The sequence below is a fragment of the Gadus morhua genome, chromosome 13, assembly GCF_902167405.1.
Source record: "Gadus morhua chromosome 13, gadMor3.0, whole genome shotgun sequence".
Taxonomy (NCBI): Eukaryota; Metazoa; Chordata; class Actinopteri; order Gadiformes; family Gadidae; genus Gadus; species Gadus morhua.
The window spans coordinates 24275421-24294775 of NC_044060.1; the positions used below are offsets into that span (position 1 = coordinate 24275421).

General features: G+C 40.8%; 1 protein-coding gene across 1 annotated transcript in view; it reads right to left on the reverse strand.

Moving 5' to 3' along the window:
* Positions 1-13502: 13502 nt before the first annotated feature.
* Positions 13503-19355, reverse strand: part of fhit (fragile histidine triad diadenosine triphosphatase) — a 244010-nt gene continuing 238157 nt past the window's right edge. Inside the window, exon 7 of the mRNA XM_030373703.1 lies at positions 13503-13901. Within this exon, the coding sequence (XP_030229563.1) occupies positions 13800-13901 (102 nt within the window). The 3' untranslated portion in view covers positions 13503-13799. The remainder of the gene's footprint in view (positions 13902-19355) is intronic.

Below are 19355 nucleotides of genomic sequence, written 5' to 3' on the forward strand. Positions count from 1 at the left end.
TACTGATCAAAACAGGACGATACAAAAAAAAGCCTATAGTGCAATTAAACGATGAACATACAAACATACTGCCTTGAAAATAGCAGTCAGGCTAACGGCTTCGTTGTTTTGAGCCAAAGAGAAAAAAAAAAAGAATTGTAATGGCGCGATAAAAAAATGAACGCCGTTAAAATTGGTTTGCGTTAACGCTGTTAATAACGCGTTGAACTGACAGCGCTAATTTTTTTGCATGATTTCTTTCATGAAACCATTCCATGGTAACGTCTATGCCACCAATCTGAGGGTGTGATTTGTAAACGGTCCCTAAAACAGGTAGCAGCCAGAACGTAGATGTTGTTGCACACACAGAAATCGATAGCAACAAAATCATGTCTTTGTGATTTTTCTCGATACGGTGTCCTAATCTGTCCTCAACTAACTACACCCTTAATGTAGTGCTATTGTGTTGATGAATCAGATTGCGTGGTAAATCAAAACCGAATATCTGGCGAATATCAAACCGGCTGCTAACTTGTACCTGCTGAGGCAGGTTGCAGCTTGCTCCAGTAGAGCTGCTCTTCAGCTTCGCGCTAACCGGGGCTAACAGAGCCTGTCCCCTCCTGTCCTATTATCTGTATTTATAGGACAGAGCCCTATTAAATCTGGATATTGAATGAGTTGGGTGTTATAGGTTTTAAACTACATGTCCGAGTTGTTTGAATGACAGAAGCTCAGCTACTTAAAGCGCTAACTGGAGCTAACAGAGCTAACAGAGCCTGTCCCCTCCCATCCTATTACCTGTATTTATGGCTTTGCCTTTTTTCCTTTTTAATATGACCAAACACAATGGCCAGATGTACAGTATCCTTTCTTAACCGTGCAAACAAAATGATATTTGAGTTTTACATTTTCTAGAAATGAAGGGTTATGTCCTAATGTTTATTTTATTTTCTTCTACTACTTTATTACAGTATGGAAGGGGAGATTTGGAGGTAGGCCTACCTGGTCAGGGCTTGGTCAGCCTGCAAGGTGTGGAGACTGCAGGGAAACGCACAGAGAGGACACTAAAGTGAGCCATCTCATTCATCAAGGGGACTCATTGGTTGGCGAATGACCATAAAGATGCTCCCCAGATTGCTGCATGACATTCGCCACTTATTCGAATTAGAGGTTGAAGCAGTCTGCATTTTGGTCACTTGCCATAACACTGTCATGTGTTTTATAAAAACACCATCAGTTACATTTAAAGTTTGTTATATTTTAATATGCCTTTTATCAACAGTGGTTTGGGGTTTTATAACTAAAATTAAAGTGCTTAACTGGTGAACGACGTTGCAGAACATGTACAAGTTTGTGTTGATTGCATGGAAAAGGGAATAACCAGTTATAAATTATATGGTAAGAGCCTGGTAATACCATGGAAACAAACAAGGCTGCCTTTCACAGTACAGTTTCAGCTTACTTACTGGGTAAATTGTCATGTTTGACTTAGTAACGCTGCAGAACATACGTTCCGGTTAACTGCATGGACAAGGGAATATTCTATTACAAATGATATGGTAAGAGCTTGGTAATACCATGGAAACAAACAAGGCTTCCTTTTACAGTTTTAGCTTAGGCCTACTTACTGGGTAAATTGTCATGTTTTACTTCGTAACGTTGAAGAACATACATGGTACAAGTTCCAGTTAACTGCATGAACAATGGAATGATCTATTACAAATTATATGGTAATAACATGGTAATGCCATGGAAACAGACGAGGCTTCCTTTTACAGTACAGTTTCAGCTTACTTACTGGGTAAATTGTCATGTTTTACTTTGTAACGTCGCAGAAGATATATGGTACAAGTTTCTGTTGTTTGCATGGAAAGGGGAATAACCGGTTACAAATTATATAGTAAGAGCCTGGTAATACCTTGGAAACAAACAAGGCTTCCTTTTACAGTATAGTTTCAGCTTACTTACTGGGTTAATTGTCATGTTTTACTTAGTAACGTTGCAGACTTACAAGGTACAAGTTCCAGTTAACTGCATGGACAATGGAATGATCTATTACAAATTATATGGTAATAACATGGCAACACCATGGAAACAAACGGCTTCGTACTCAGTATTTAAGACAATGTAACAAGACACTAATGGAAAACTGTTCCTGCGGAGGTTGTAAGTATTACTGTATTTTTTAAATTTAAATAATAACAATTCCATAGTTTCTAAGGTAAATGGAATAAACCCTTTATAAATGGTGTAGCAATGCACAATAACTATAAGAAATGGTAGGCTAATTTATTGGAAAGTACTATGTTCATTTCTAGATAGTACATAATTAAACATGGGCTATTACCAACATAAACCTTGGATAAATACACTTGAATTGATGGGTAATAGAAGAGGTGTTTCTAAGAAATGTTCGCCTACTTTTCTAGGAAGTACGCAATTATATCTGAATCATTACCAACCTAAAACAGTCACATCTCCACGGAATTAAGATGATGGGTAATGGAGGTTTTTTAGTACCTCAGCTGTAGTTACTCAGTATTTACCTTCTTATTACAGTGGTAATTACCGAATAATACATTTGAGTTGGTGGGTAATAGTGGAGGTTCTTCATAGTACCTCAGCTGTAGTTACTCTGTATTTACCTTCTTATTGCAGTGGTAATTACTAGAGCTGTAGCGACGCGTCGCTGACGTCGACGTGTCGGCGTCAAAAATTCGTCAACGTCAAATTTCTCCGTCGACGATTTTCGTGGACAATCGACAAGAACACAGAGAACACAGTTCGCACTTTGCTGAGTCTGTTGCTTATTTGGATATATATGGCGACACATTAGTGCCATAATTCACTAATGTGATAAAAGATGCATTCGGGCGTATTATATTATTCCACACGCGTAGATATTAACTGCGAGCGCGCAAATGATCTCTGCGCGCGCAAAACAGCCTCTCGCGCGCGCAAATTACCTCAGCGCGCGCAAAACCTCTCGCGAAAGATGTTTTTACGCTCTCGCTCGAATTTAATTTTGGCACTATGGGGGAGGGAACCAAGGCAGGGCGGGCTTTCCTATGATTGGCCGTTTCTGAAGCGATATTTGATTGACAGCCCTCCTCTCATTCAATTCTGAATTGTACAGTAAATGGCTGAAACAATAGTTACGTATTGTAACTCCAGATTCTATGAGCATAGGCGCAGCCTTTTAAGTGTCGGCCTCATTGTCCTTTAAATAGCTGAAGAAAAGCTGATTATTGGGAGCAGAACGTCCGCCGGCGCCCGACTATATCTGCGAAATGCGGACGTCGTTGAGGCACGCCGCACGCGGACGTAATTGAGGCCCACGCTGTTGGTGGTCGGGGATTACAAATTTTTCAGTGCTACGGCTCACGCCTAGGGATAACCCAATAGCGATAGCCTTAAAAGGCTGCGCCTATACTCATAGAATCTAGAGTTACAATAAGTAACTATCGTTTCAGCCATTTACTGTACAATTCAGAATTGAATGAGAGGAGGGCTGAGGAGGGCTGTCAATCAAATATCGCGCTTCAGAAACGGCCAATCATAGGAAAGCCCGCCCTGCCTTGGTTCCCTCCCACATAGTGCCAAAATTAAATTCGAGCGAGAGCGTAAAAACATCTTTCGCGAGAGGTTTTGCGCGCGCTGAGGTAATTTGCGTGAGCGAGAGGCTGTTTTGCGCGCGCTGAGGTAATTTGGGCGCGCAAGAGATCATTTGCGCGCTCGCAGTTAATATCTACGCGTGTGGAATAATATAATACGCCCGAATGCATCTTTTATCACATTAGTGAATTATGGCACTAATGTGTCGCCATAGATATATGTTTACGTTTAATGGGAAAGAAGGCTCGTCGCCTTTATTATGTCCGTGGTCGTCGCATGGACTATACGTCATCCAGCTCAGGTTGCGTAGCCGTGCGTGTGCGCGACTGCGTGTGTCGGCTCATTAGCATCTGTACCGTAGCGGCCCGTACCGTAGCAGCACACCTCTCCCAAGTGGCCCAATTGGCCTGGCCTGGCCAGACTGGCCACACTCACACTGGCAGATTTGAGCACGGCTGGCCTTTCATTTTGTATAACAGTGAAACTATTTGATTTATTTTATTTTGTGTAAAGCAGAAGGTTTTTTGCTGTGCAAAACTGTTGTTAAATAAAGTATATTATTAAGAATGTTTTGGTATTTATTTGAGATACATTATGTTTTTTATTAATCGAGCAACAGAAATAGATAACCATCCAATTAGTCATTCGATTAGTCGACTAATCGATTAAAAAATCACCCGATTAATCGTTTAATTAATAATCGTTTACCCCCAGCCCTAGTAATTACCCAATAATATACTATGATTTTCCATATATTTACCAGGTAAATACCTAGTTATTAGGGGACTGTAAAAGGAAGGGTTACCGCATATTTACCAAGCTCTTCAAAAACATACATACATGCAATAACTACAGCCAGCTATCGTTGACATATTAGTTCTCTCTACCTTATGATATAAAAGGCAATCTAGACTTGCTTTGGCGCAGCTGGAGTGTCATGAGCCAGCCCATGGTACAAACTAGACCCCCTTTACATGAGGTTTCATCAGAGCCCTGAAGGTTTAAATGATCAGCCCCTGATGTTGGTTTGAGGGGACCAACTGGAATCAGGTGACATATCACTGATCACTGGTGTGAACAGTTGACAGTACAGGGAGCCTAGTAGAAGCCAGTGGAATACGTCCTAACAGTGAAGCGGATCATTTGATAAGAGGTTCATCCACATTGTGCACTGCAAAAAGAAGTCCTCCGAAATGCTAGTTCACTTTCACTCATATTTTGCAAAACGTAGTTCTCCTTGCCAAGTTCTCCTTGTGTTAATCCATTTCTGTTGTTTCACAGGAGCACCTATCTCTGTTGTCTATGACTTTATATTTTCCATCAAATTTAATCTGTAGGCCTAATTGCCAATAAGGTAAAGCATTTATATTTCTAAGATTGATTCAGAAACATATATAACACTAAAAATGTAAATCCCAAATCATATCATACAATTACCACTTGTCATGGTCTGTCGGTTTCCTTGTCTTGTTTTGATGTGTTTCCTGTTTTACTTTGGTATCTCTGTCTTGGCACTCCCAATGTCCGGTCAAGTTTCCCTCCTGTGTGATAACTGCTCCCTCCCCTAATGTGTTTCAGCTGTTACTCGTTGAGTAGTCCTCGTTGCGTGCCCTGTGTGTGTTTGGTATTTAAGCCCTTGTCTTTCCTTTGTTCCTTGTCAGATCATTGTAGTTCGTGGTGAGTTGTGTCCTGTGTGTTACCTGTGTTCCCGGTTTTCCCTGTGTTACCCGCGTCGCCTGTGTTCGGGTTCCTTGCCTTTTGCGTTAATAAATTATCCTGTCTGCGACCACTGAGGCTAACCAGCGTAGCTCGCTGTGTGGGCCATGAGTGGGAGGGTTCAGGACTGTCGATAATACAGGTAGGCTTGGTAAATAAATTAATACCTTTGTCCGCATGAATACCATTAGATAATGAGTGCTATAACTGTTAGCTAATTGTTAGTTGATGTTTATGACTGGATTAAATAATTTTAATTATTGGAAACTTATTGTAGTGTTACCCAGTCACTAGGCCTACACATTAAAACAGACAAATCAAAACAAGGCCATTGACCATAAGCCAGAAACAAAGAAATATGATACTAATAGTAGGCTACTAATAACACTACTCATATTAATAAGGATAATTGTGATAAATATAATAATCATCAAATCCAAAGAGAATATTTACAATATTTTAAACTTTATATTAAAATATGTACAATTATGTTATTTATTATTTTAGATAAGAAAGATTGGTATTCAGGGAAATGATGAGCGAATTGGTTGCCCCAAATTACCATCCTAATGTAGAGGAAGAAAATACGATTCCATGAGATAACAAAATCATCTTGTTACATCATTCATTGAGATTCTTGGATAGAGGTAAAACTGCTTGGAATAAAAAAGCTCCCTGAACACGATGGGAGTGTTTCATGCAATCCTTGTTGTGGTACGTGAGCCTCAGCCCCCCTACCTCCGGACCCTCCGTTAGATAGAGCGGAGGACTCTGGGCCCCCTGCTGGCTCCTCAGTAAACAGCGAGACCCTGTTTGTGTTAAACAGGAGACAACTCGGAGGGCATTTACAAATGTTGGCCTCCAGTTATCACCGTGAGAATTTAATGAGCTCCCTTTGGGCAAAAAAATGTCCCGGAAGGCTGCGTTCATAAAGGTCACATCGCCTGTACAATGTAATCCGAGACTTACACAATCAAACCAAAACGTTACTGGTACAAAAATGATTCTCCAAGCTTGTCATGCTGCAGCCTCGTCTGATATTCCTCAAGACAACCATAAAATCAGAATTGGAAAATTAGGTTTATAAGAACATCACATCATATGAAGGTAGGTTCAATCTAATCTCTCATTCTCTATTAGCCTTTTGCTATTTATTCATTTTTTAAAACCGCTATTTGACATGTTTGCTTATAAACAATTTTTTAAATTCAATTTGAAAATCGAACCTTATCAACCCAAACGATCCAAAAGACTTGCTAAATTAGATGTCTAGCGTTATGTTTTCAAAGCTCATGCGTTATTCAGTCTCTATGTTTTCAAAGGGTGGAAGTAAATCTTCGTCTAAACATCTACTAATTCTGAGGGAGATTAGACCATATCTATGGGTCATTTGGCTGGTTGATCAGGTTGTCCTTGGCACATGCGGGGAAACATGTACTGAGTGATGAGCATCTGCCAGTGTTATCTATGGCCTTGGAGCTCATTTATACACGACTGCAACCCCATCAAAGCAGATAGATGTCATCTGTTAGAGGCCTTTCATTAGAACCTCATCCATTGTGTGCTTAGGCTAAGGTATGGGTTGTTTTGGTGTTGAATGATTCATGATCAGGCGGATATGTAGACGACTAGAGCAAACTGAGAGAGTGTGAGGCTACTTCTTCCCATCCGTGTTTTGATGTTTTAAGATGCAGTTGGCAAAGTATTCAGGCACACAGGGGAAGTGTGCTATTGTGATTGACATGTGTGACCTCAGTGAAATTGAAAAAAGTCCCGGGTCTGGCGCTGCACTGCCTTAAATCCTTGACCTCTGAATGGTTTGTATATCGTGTGAAATAGGTTTGTGCTTCTGCCAGGGGAACGGGACAAGCCAATGTTTATGCATAAGTCTTTCACACAGAGAGAAGCAGGCCAGGCTAAGAGCACGATGGAATACTGTAATTGAGGAAGAGGCCGACCGGTAATTTGTGTATTTTCTTTGAATAGATAAAGAATTAATTATTAATTTATGAATGATTGAATGTTCATTGAAGACATTGCAATGAATTTGTCAAATCAAGATAGTTAATTTAAAAGTTATATTTATATAACAAAAAAATAAACAGCTTCATGATAATTTAAGCCTAGGGAGCAGTCGACTTGTATAATGTTCAACAGAAAAAGAGGGATACACAATACAACGTCAAGCCCAGGCCGTAGGAATCAAAATCACGGCCACACATTTGAATTATGTATTCATGTTGTCAATGGAATTGTTTTTGCTCAGTCAGACAAATTATGTCTGAAATGCGTGATTGGATGGTTGAACATCATTCTGGTGATGCCTTCACATATGGTGGGCCTGTGAAATGAGAATTTTTTTTCAGAATACATTTATTTGTATGCGTCCATCATACAATATGAATACATGCCAGCCTATGAAACACAGAGGTAAGATAACATTTGATATATGTTCACAGGGACTTACTTGGGACTGCTTGATCTATCTGTTGAACTTTACTTTTGAATGAGTACTTTTGAACTAATGCGACAACAGGATACAAACAACCCGATATGTTGGGTGGGGGAAGGGAACGTTTAATCTGAATGAAATCAGGAGAGTAGTTCTGGGTAATCAGTTGGGGCAAGTAGGGCAGCTTTGAGGATAAAAAGAAAAAGATAATCATCTTTGCAAATTTGTTCAGTAAATATTTCCCCCCTGAAGATCAGAACCAGTGCGATTACAGATTTCCATGCAGAAAGCCTTGGGACGGAGTATCAAAGGTGAAGTCTGGTCAGCACCAAGATTCGTATTTGAATGCAATCTACGATTCTGTTATTCTTTTTCAAAGAAGCTCTTAACTAATCCCCTGTCCGATCAAGCGGTCAGTCACTGGGATTCTGTTAACATGGATCACGGCATGAGCAGGCCTTTTATTACATAAGGCTCAACAACCCAACAAACAAGATCATCAAAACCTAGCACATGTGCAACACCTTTAATTATGTTATGTGTGCATTATCTGTTGTGCGAGCTCCTCTTGTACAAATGTCCACATGGTCTCTAGTCTATGCATTGGTAATATGAGCAATAGAAAAAGATGTATTGGTAGATGCCGGCCTCGTCAGCATGTACCACACACATACATAAACATATGGAGGCATACTGGATTTCTACTTCTTGTTAAACTGGATGCCAAGGCAATGCTATTCATGCAGTGCCCGGTTGAATTTGGGACTTGTGTTTTGTTTTGTGTCTAAACTTGTGTTCAAACCCTCCACTCTGTGTTCAGTGCACATGCTCTCCTGCAGGGGAACTGGTGATGAAAGCAATGCAAGCCTCTCTGTGTGGGCTCATCGCTCCAGATGTCGGCAGTACCGCCAGATTTCAGGCCCATCTGTTATGAACGCACATGCTCTATTAATAGGTGAATGAATGAGAGAGAGATACTTTGGACTCCCTTCATTTTCTCAATATCTTCCTATTCTGTCCTTCCAAGTCCAATCATGACCTGTTCGCACAGCCCTTCTTCTGGGGAGGACATATGGCAGGAGCCAGTGAACAACTTGGAATATGCAACCTTCTGCACTGAACCCTGAGTCTCAGAGGCACTCGCGTGATAAATGATCCAATGATATCATACCGGTTCAATTCATACCCCCCATGCCTTGGCCATAGTGTAGGCTGGAATTACCTCTCATTGGGTACACATTCACAAGGAGGATTCCTGTGTGATTTGCCTGTAAATGTGTATGCTTTTACTCTGACCCTCGACAAGCCTGAAATACAAAGCACACAAAGTCTGGTGTCTGGTAGCCAGCACACATGGAGATGATAGTAGTGCAAAGACACAGCTCATATTCCTACGAGTAGTAAATCTTTCACCTTATTTTGGGTAGAAACCAGGGTGTTATTTTAGCACCAGCTTGGACCCACACAAAGCAGGATCTAACCAGAGAGGTTCCACTTTACAAGGGCAACACTAACAGCTTAGCATCACCATAAAACACGTCCTGATAACGAAACTGCATTCATAAGTAGTATTTTTACACCAAAGCAACAACACTAAGATGTCGTGATAATGAAGCTGCATTCACATGTAACATGATTACACCAAAACAACAACATAAAACACTTTCTAACAAAAAACATTCTAACATGTTTACACCAAAACACCATAACATGTGTACACCAAAGAAACAACCTAAAACATTTTCTAACAATATGAAACACTTTCTAACAAAACACATTATAATATTTTTACACCGAAACAACAACATAAAACATAAAGAGGGCCATGATAATGAAGCTGCTTTATATGTAACATGTTTAGACAATCAACCGCTGAAAATAAAGTACACCTGGCAAAAACAAAAGCTGAAAAATAGGTTCTGAATATAAACAAGCAAGGATTCAGAAAAGGTACTTTTGAGGTGGTTCTGAGCGATGCTGAGCAAGGCTCTTCGTGGTGTTTAAATTACAGTAGAGCACCGAGCCAAGAGGTGAGAAACTGTGGCTAACACTATGCAAGCCAGAGTTTAGGTTAGCTCAGCACTTCTTGGAGGATGGAGGATTTAATGTGTCAGATTAGACGCTCACTAGCTTTAATAAAGGAAGAAAGAGTTCAGAGAATGAGTTCATAGACTCAAATTTGTCTGCAAAATAACGAATGCTTAAAATGTCAATTTAGTTTACGCTGCAAAAAAAATCAAAGCAGGGAGCGGCCCCTAGATCACCTCTGGGGCAGAGAAGCCTGGGACTCAATTTAGGATGCAGCTCCTCCTAATGGCACGTAATCGCAGGCTATTATGCAATGCTATCTGGGGGGGGAATGCTTCCTTCACACATTAGGTTATGAGATACATTCTATTAATGACAGCAGCTATGTGATAAGCAGGGCTGTTCGCTTCACATTGGCCCTACATGTGGCCTATGTGGATGAACAGAGAACCTGGAAGCCTCCAGTATGATGGCTTTGGGTTTTAGATGCTCCAATGGATCCCCAATAACATTGTTTTGTTGAATGATCGTACATAACAAGCTCTGTAGGTGGCGGAGAAGTAAAAGCTGTGTCAGGTTTTGAGCTACACACTTTTTCAATCTAGTTTCGACTGGGTTTTTTGATTGTCTGTGCTGTTAAAGTAGAAAACAATTAGTAGGAAGCTGCATATCATGTATTTCGTTGGAACAGCCAGTTCTAGCCTTCTCGTGAAACTTAACCATTATCTCCACCAATTTAAATGTAACCAGGAGAGTCTCCAGGACTCCAAGGTAAGAACAAAAATGACTTACTGTAACAGTGAGGGCAGTCAGCTTATGCTGTACTTTCCTATATTGTGACGCTGCAGCCGATCGCTACATGGCTTTCTTCTAATTTACCTCTTGAAACACGGAAAGAAGAAAATAAATCAGATCCAAGAGATACAAGATACAAGATTGTTTATTGTCATACACACAATGGGAACATAGTTTGCACTGGGCAAGGAAATTCTTAGTTTGCCTTCACACAAAATATACTTAAAATAAAGTAGATCAATAAACTAAACTACTAAAAAGTTCTGTACAAAGAGCAGAATTTTGTTAAACAAAAACAGTTGAATAGATGTTTCAGAAGGCGGAATGTTTCTTAAGTGCATTTGAGAGCTGGAGTCATTCCACCAGTGCTGTGTGTTAAGACAATGCAGCACTTACAGCCTTCACAGGAGGGCAGTGTAGGAGTTGTATGTGTCATCTAAACAGCATTGTCTAGTTAGCTTGTCAGAAGTGGCCCATATCTGAGTCTTCTTTGGTCTCCACGGTGTGAAAGCATCTTTCCTCTGCGCTCCCAGGACTTCCTCACATGCCGGAACTACTTGCATCATCGCTCTGGCATTAGTGGGTAGATAAGTGGTGTAAGGCCCCCTTTAGACCGCTCGGAACGTAGACTAAGTGAATGCAGTTTTAATTAATTTCAGGCAGCTTTGAAGATATACTTGGGAATTCAAAGGTTTCCCCTACTTGCTATCTTCTGTAATCAGTTCTTACTTTCTTTAATTTAAATCAAATACTTTTGTGAAAATGCTATCCATTTCTTGCACTGAAGAGTTTCTGAGGTGCTTGGCTGTTCATTAGGAAATGGCTACCAAGGTACGGCTTGAATTATTTTGATTATTATCAGCGATTAAAATACACGGTAACTGGGCTTTTTTCCTGTGGGAGTCATTTGGGATGTAAGAACATTTAAACAGAACACGCATTTGACTTACTTTAGTCACCAGACATAAGCTAAAGTATTCTTTTCATCCAATCACTATACATTCTGACCACATTGAGTAGCATGCTAAAAACATATTTAACGACAGACATAAAGATGCAAAATTGTTCCTGTCTCAACTTTTGAATTATTGCTGTTGTATTCTAAGATATAATTTATGTAAAATAATATATTATTTAACATAATACTCATTAGGGCTGATCAGGACTAAGAAGACTGTGCTGTCGGATCTAGTTCGTAGGGCCAGGCTCATTTGGACCGACTGGTCTGGTTACTCAGGATCAGGGTTAACATTCAATCACCACCAAACCCACGTTGAGGAAGAGACCGTAGAACCGTTAGACGGAATATGAGGTTAGGATACATGTGAACCATCACGGCGCAATGCAGTTTAGAGAACCGAACGAGTACCGACTGAGTATAGAATACCGACATTATTCGACAGAGGACGGCGGACGGAGTACTGACAGAGTATTGACGGAGCACCGACGGAGATAACATGGAGTACTGACGGAGTACGGAAGGAGTACCAACAAATTATGCATTGCAACTGGGCAGAAGTCTTAACAGTCCATAGTTGGAAGAAAAAGCTATTGCATGACAATTAAACCATCTTCATTATCTTATGAATGCTACAGGGGTGACCATTTAATACAATCTAGACCTCTGTTTTAATTACAATTCCAGTCCAGAGAACATGCTATTTACCTCAGCTTTATACTACAATACCCATTAATTCTAATATATTGTAATGATATCCTACTGTGAAATCTAGACACACTAATTTGTTCACATTACCATCAATTACTTGCGATGACTCGTTTGTGCACACTTTAGCATGCATGCTAAAGCAATCTCTCATTTGAATAGGGCATTGCTCTTTGAAACGAAGCTATGGTTTTAACATCTCAGTGCTGTTATCCATTATTGCACAAGCCCCACATCTGATAGATTTCATGCCAAGAGATGAATGATTGCCCTTTAGGAACCTCTCATGCTTAGTAATCTTGTTTTAAGATGCAGGGGTGCCTCTTACAGCAAGATTAGCACAGAACTCCTTTAGCGATCACACGTTCTTCTCCAGTGCTAGACTTGTGCTACGTTCTGCACAAAAAAAGACACAAAACATGGCATCTTAGAAGTGGAGCGGATATATATAATAAATGGAAGTCTGATTTGCCACTATCCTCTATGACATTGGACATGCATGCGTTTGAAGATCTATCAGAAGTGACTCAGCAGTGAGGTTGAACAATCAGCGCAGTGCAATAAATAACCGAGCAGAGAAAAACTGTAGGTTGGATAGAAATCTGAAGTGAGCTATTACCATTAGACTCAAGGAATCAATCAAGTGTGATTGTCATACATCCACCCTCGTAACATGTTAACAGAGCATTTGAAGCAACAACAAATAATTATTTAAATATTATTGCCCCCCTTGGTACAAAATGTAAAAAAATAAATAATTATGTATCTTTGCCATCATTTGGCATAAACATCTCAAACGTCTCTATAGTGGATGATTAAAGCGTTACAGTCTGTCAGGCAGTGCTCATTACAACGGATTCTCTTCCTAATTTTGCAGACTCTAGAGCAGCTGCTCCTATTTATCCAACACATGTCCCCTTGTTCTTCCGCTGTGTGTCCTTCTCACGCACTCCCAAACCTAGCGGGCATCTGAAGCGGTTGGACATCTAACGCTGCCTCACATCAAGGTTGCTCCACAATCCCAGAGATTTGCGGCTATAATTATGGATTTCTTATTCAATTGACTCAAGTTTAACATATAAATGTGAACAGACCAGTATTTATTTCAATATTTTTAAATCAATTATTATTATAATATATTATTAAAAATAAAGCATGGATATTTGAATAGATTTGAGACAATAATTGGATAAAACATGGATATTCATGATGACGGTATATATATAGATATATATAATAAACCAGACTTGATATTCTTTACCGTTTTATTTCTTGTTTTTGTTCTTTTTTATTGGATGTCAAGCGTATTGACGTAAGGTCAACAATACATCAGAAATTCAAATTGTAGCTGAATGAATTCACTAGATCAAAGCAGTTTATACTTAAGCAGAAGACAGAAGCACATCTTCCAATGGCTGAGGAACAAACTCATCAAGCTGAACTTATATTTCCAAACAGAAACAAATGCATATGTCAAAAGAATGGACAACGCAGAGATGGGCTCATTGCCTATCTCAATTCTTGGTGTGAAATGTGTTTGGGTCTACGTTAGTGGAGCTGGTTGCTCAGATCCGAAGCCTCTGCAGCCATCTCCTCTTCTGTCCTCCACTTTGAAGGCATGTCCTCTTCCTCCCGATCGTGCTTCTGCAACTGAAGGAACACATACCACCACCAACCATCAGGCGTGGGCCGTCTCATAGCGATACCAACATTAAGAGATGTACTTATCCAGAACCTTTTAGTCCAATACATCCTGTGTGCTCCAGCGGTCTTATTATTTGCTCTTAAAGATGGACTTAAAGGGCCCTATCTTGCATCCAGCGCAATTTACTTTCTACACACACTCGACACGCATGTGTCGTTGCTAGTTTGCAACTGACACAGAGCGTTCTTTTCCCTCCTATTAGGGAATGATCTTGCGTCCCAAGGGGCGGTTCGGCAAAAGGAGGAGGCGTGTACTGGCGCAAACGTTCCCTGGTGCTATTTTGCAGTTTCAGAAAACAAATCCGCCACAAACCAGGAAATACCTGGTTTAAAGTCAGTGGCGCGTTGTTCAGATTCTATTTTAAGGGCACATGCATGATGTTGCTTGTGCACCTCACGCACACACTTTGCTTCTCCCATCTACCTAGCCACACATTCTTGGTAAATTATTTGGGAAAGAACAGCTGATACAGCGGTAATAAGTTGTACTTTTATATCATTGCATCTGCAAACACTGTACAGCAAACAAATATTTTCTTGACACAGACATCGTGTACAAGCCCCTAACTTTTAGGATTGATGAGTATTTGATCGTGAGAAAACATTGTTTTATCCCGAGTGAGAATGAATGAAAAAAAAGAATGAATGAATGCGGGCGCGCGTGTGTGCGTCCATCTGTTTAAACACACGCAAACTAAACGCGTAACGCATAATACAGTCCATGGCAATGTATATTAACGGGGGGACACATGCATATTAGGAACACAAGTCGATAACGATAATGCATACAATGCTGGTAAGAAACAATGTTTGTTAAAGTATTGCGTACATCATTAATTAGCGCAACTGACTTTAAACCAGGTATTTCCTGGTTTTTGACTGCTCCCGACGAGCTGGATGTCGCCCTGCGTGGTTGACCTCACTTGGTGTGTGAATTAATGGCTGAAAGTCACTTTTTATAAAAGCATCAGCAAAATCCCCTAAATGTAAATGTGATTATGAGACGTATATCAGTCTTCATTCTTAATTTTGACAGCTACACATATACAATAACTCACGGCTGTTTTTCGTGGTTTCAATCCTGGTGAACATTTCGGTATGCAGCCATCGCTGAGGCTGACACCTTTATGCTTTATGCTAAAGGTGGGATATCCAACAAGCGGCTGCCGACTTTTACAGACTGACTATCCCATCCGGACCCCCCCTGCCACAACAGACCACATGGTCCGGTCTGACTGTCCTATCTGGACCCCTCTTCCACAATAGACCACATGTTCCGGGACGACCAAGACTACCGGGCAGTTTACTATGGACCGAGCCGTTCTGCAGAGATCATGGCCCAAGCCCACGAAGCTCACTGCTCTCTGGATTTACAGGGCTGCTGGCCGGCAGAACGGTGTGAATCATCTCCCTAAATGACTGATTACCTACCAATGGAACAGGGGAGAGGGGTTTATATGCAGTGCTGCTGAGACAGATCCCTGAGTGGTTGTCATTTTGGAATGAACCTTATGGTTGATGCTAAAGCGATTTGAAGTCCAACTCTCCTCTTAAACCCCTTTGTAGCTGCTGAAGTAATGGGATGTGTGACGCAGGAGCGGCTATGGATATATCCTGTCTAGAAGAGTGCAAAAGTGCAAAACCGTAAAAAAGGACCTGGGGTGTGTTGTACAAACAACAAATTATGTTTTATAACAATGTTGAGGTGATTCAGGTTGTATTTCTCCTTTAATAATTTATTGAAATAAAAAACCATAATGATGGTGATTATAATTATTTGTATCTACATTTTGAGATCTGTTACACACAAAGGTAACAACCGTGGATCTCTTTGAAGAGATGAGGCTTTGGAAAGAAATTCTACATAATTTTCCTCTTACCATACAGAACATCTTCAACCTTCAACAGTTCCACGACCAATCAGAAGAGACCTAAACAAACCCCTTGACGGCGGTAATACTAATACACACTCAACATGCTTTGCCTTAATGTAATCACATTCTGCTAAAACTCTGTTTACACTCCGTTATGCATTCTAATTTGACTCAACAGAAGCACAAACGATAACTAATCCCTTGGGCTTCAGCTCCTACATAAACCTGCCCGGTGGATCTGGAACCGACAACCCTGATGCCTCTGCCTCCTTGTTGTGGAATAAGTGAATGTGACACTCGTGACAGGAGTCACAGCTCCTGCAACAGGAAAGGGGACAGCGTGACTCGCTCGTGTCACACACACAGAATAAACAGCGTGCAGGATGTCTGAGTGAATGACTGAAGGTGGCATCATGTTAATTGCCTCCAAGAGGTCTGACGTGTCATGGTGCAACGCGAGTGATAGCATAGAAACCGAAGATATGCAGCCAGCCACTGTGAAGTTCATGTTGACCTAGAGAGCTTCACTCCCAACTGCACAGGGGTCAGCGTTTAACTGGTCACACATCGCTGAGGAAATACTGACTGTATTTGTTCGGTAAATGTCAAGCTACAAGCTACTGTTTGTGAACCGGAAGTTGAAGCACATGGGGCACAGGTCTCACATTAATAACTGATTGTAAATGGTAAGAAACATTCACGCATTGGCCTTTATGTTGCATAACTCATCCTGGTTTAGGCATACAATGCAGGAAAAGCAATATCCGAATTATGATGACTACTATTAAGATTTTATGAGGTACACATAACTTGGATGTCAACTGCATTTCCTCAATCTTAAGTATCTCAAAATGATCCTTTACTTTTTATTAATCCACATCAATCCAAAATAAATGCTGTGATATGCAATGACTAAGGGGATATAATATATTTGGGAAGTTAGTCCAACATAATGAAGGTCCATCTCACTGGAGGTGGTGCATAAGGGACAACAGATAATGATTTGTTTGTTTATTGATTCGTTAATTTGACTCAGCCCGCACCAACGATGCCGAGCTGAACAGGGACTGGACGCCCGGCTCACTAGCGTGTTTCTCTGTGGAGACCAATCAAATGACTTAGTGCAAACTAACTGTAGTATGCACTTCAATAACTTCAACAAGTTAATCATTGTTAAACTTTGTTGACATTGTTTGTTTTTGTTATCAATAAGAACACCAAATCCCCCATGGGTTATGATTGTGAAGCTACTCATCATCATCATAGGTTCCCTGTGGGGCTCAGGCCTATCTCTGCATGCTTTGGCTTTTTCTTCACAACAGATCCTTCGGGATCGTTTTATCCAGACCAAATGTATATTGTGCCAGATCTCTGTACAGGAGTTGAAGCTCTATCGCCATTCGTTTCAAATTTACTCAAGGAAGTCAAAGGTGGAGTGACCAGGGCATTTCCCACTCAGGATTCTACCTGCTCCCCTCTCAGTCTCTCTGTCCACGAGTAGGGCAGTGGTCTGCAAACACAGACTACAAACTCCCCCTGCTACACTTCCTTTTGTGACTTACTGACATATTGCTGTGCACATTTTGAACCATAATACTGCCATAAACACAGCCCCTATATTTGCTCAGAGTCTCCTAATCCTTGAGTGTGTGCAGTGGGCATGTGAACACAGAATGGAAAACTAGAAAACTACCTAGCCAGGGCTGTTCGTATGCCCTTACTTGAGTTGGGAAAACCAAGACCCAACTGCCCAAGTTCAGAATGAGTTGACCCCAAATTAATGGCTGATTTGCTTCTCTAAAGACAACGTCAGCAACTACCTTGGGATTAAAGCAAGCCGCACACACATGTCTGGCCAGCTCCACACATTTCTGTAATGTTCCATCATGTGTGAGGAGGACGATACCATTTGGAGTAGGATGCATGAGAGGACCTGAGGGAGGAGGGGACCCTAACAGAGGCTAACAGAATTTGTTCATTAAAGATTTGATTGATATTTGCTTTAATTTTTTTAACATAGGTGTGCGCATGATCACCCAGCAGAACGTGAAATAACACAAATAAAGCCATATGCTTTTGTTGACTGTTGATAAGGAGTGCTCCACCACATTAATTGATTACCAACCTAGCAACCACTACACTGTGTGTGAGGACTTTAAAAAAACATCAATAAGGAAACTAAACAGTTTATTCCATGAGCCGGTACAGAAGCACCAAAAGGGGCCGATTTCCATGGGGTTTCCGTCCTCTCCATTGAGAAAGCAGTTTGTGTGTTTCTGTCCCAAGCCAGTCAAAGAACATGCCTTTGTTCATACCGTTTACCTCACCGGAACTAGAAGATAAAGCTCTTGCTCTCGTAATAACACTAATGTTTGAGCTAGAAGTACAAAATTGCTCACTTACAGATCTCATTTATTTATATCCTTACATTACTTACAATGCCACGTCACCATCTCTGTTTTGTCCTTGATAAATTTATATCTTTTATCAGATTTAATTCTTTGAAATTATGAGGCTGTTTTCAATCAGCCAACGTAATAGCAATGTCCTGTTCCACGGTAGTTTCACCTGAAGTGGCCTCATTTTGAAACAACTTAAATTCAATCATCCAATTTGAAAAGCTTTCGAAAATTCAGAAAAGGGTCAACTTTGTATGTTTGTATCCCAGATCCCAATATATCCCGGTATGTTTGTACTGCTGGTCCCAGTGAGGCTCCCATCGGGCCAGCAGTACGTGCTTATATTCCCTGATGTACTGGACACCACACCGAGCGGATGAACTACGTCAGGGACCAAGATAGAGATTTATGAGACACTGTGTCACTTCTGAACTGATTAAAACGTACATGTTTATGACTATGAACTATTTCACCTGGTCATTGCTTGTTGTTTTTGTTGTGGACAGAGAACCTTTAGGGTGTCTACAGGAGCAGAGTATTCCCACTAAAGGTTCTTGTACCCAGGCAGCTATCGGACCTACACCTCAAAGATGTGAGAGGGTGAGACACCAGATTGGGAGGCCCATGCATCCTATTAACCCTGCAGCAGAAACGCCGTCCCTCTCTATCATTAGTGGAGAGTAGAAAGTGAGAACTGGGTATGCGGATGATTAAAGCCTGTATGCTATGACTTTGGGTGACTTTGAGTCCTTCCTATGCATTTCAAATGTTTTTTTAACTGTTTGTGTAGGGATTGAAATTCAGGTATAGTGTGTGTGTGTGTGTGTGTGTGTGTGTGTGTGTGTGTGTGTGTGTGTGTGTGTGTGTGTGTGTGTGTGTGTTTACTGTATGCTTCCTTTAGGATACTCCATCTCACTCGGAATCCATTGGTAGCGGTGAGGACAAAATCTTTTAATCTTCCATAACAATTACCTTTGGCAATCACGCCTGAGGCAGACATCCTTCCATGAATCTAATTACCAGGAACCCGATAAAGTGTCTTTGGGTTTGTATTGTAAAACACTTGATAACACGTGATCCGCACGTTGGACTGGAAGGAATAAATTCGAGAATAAAAAAACACCTTG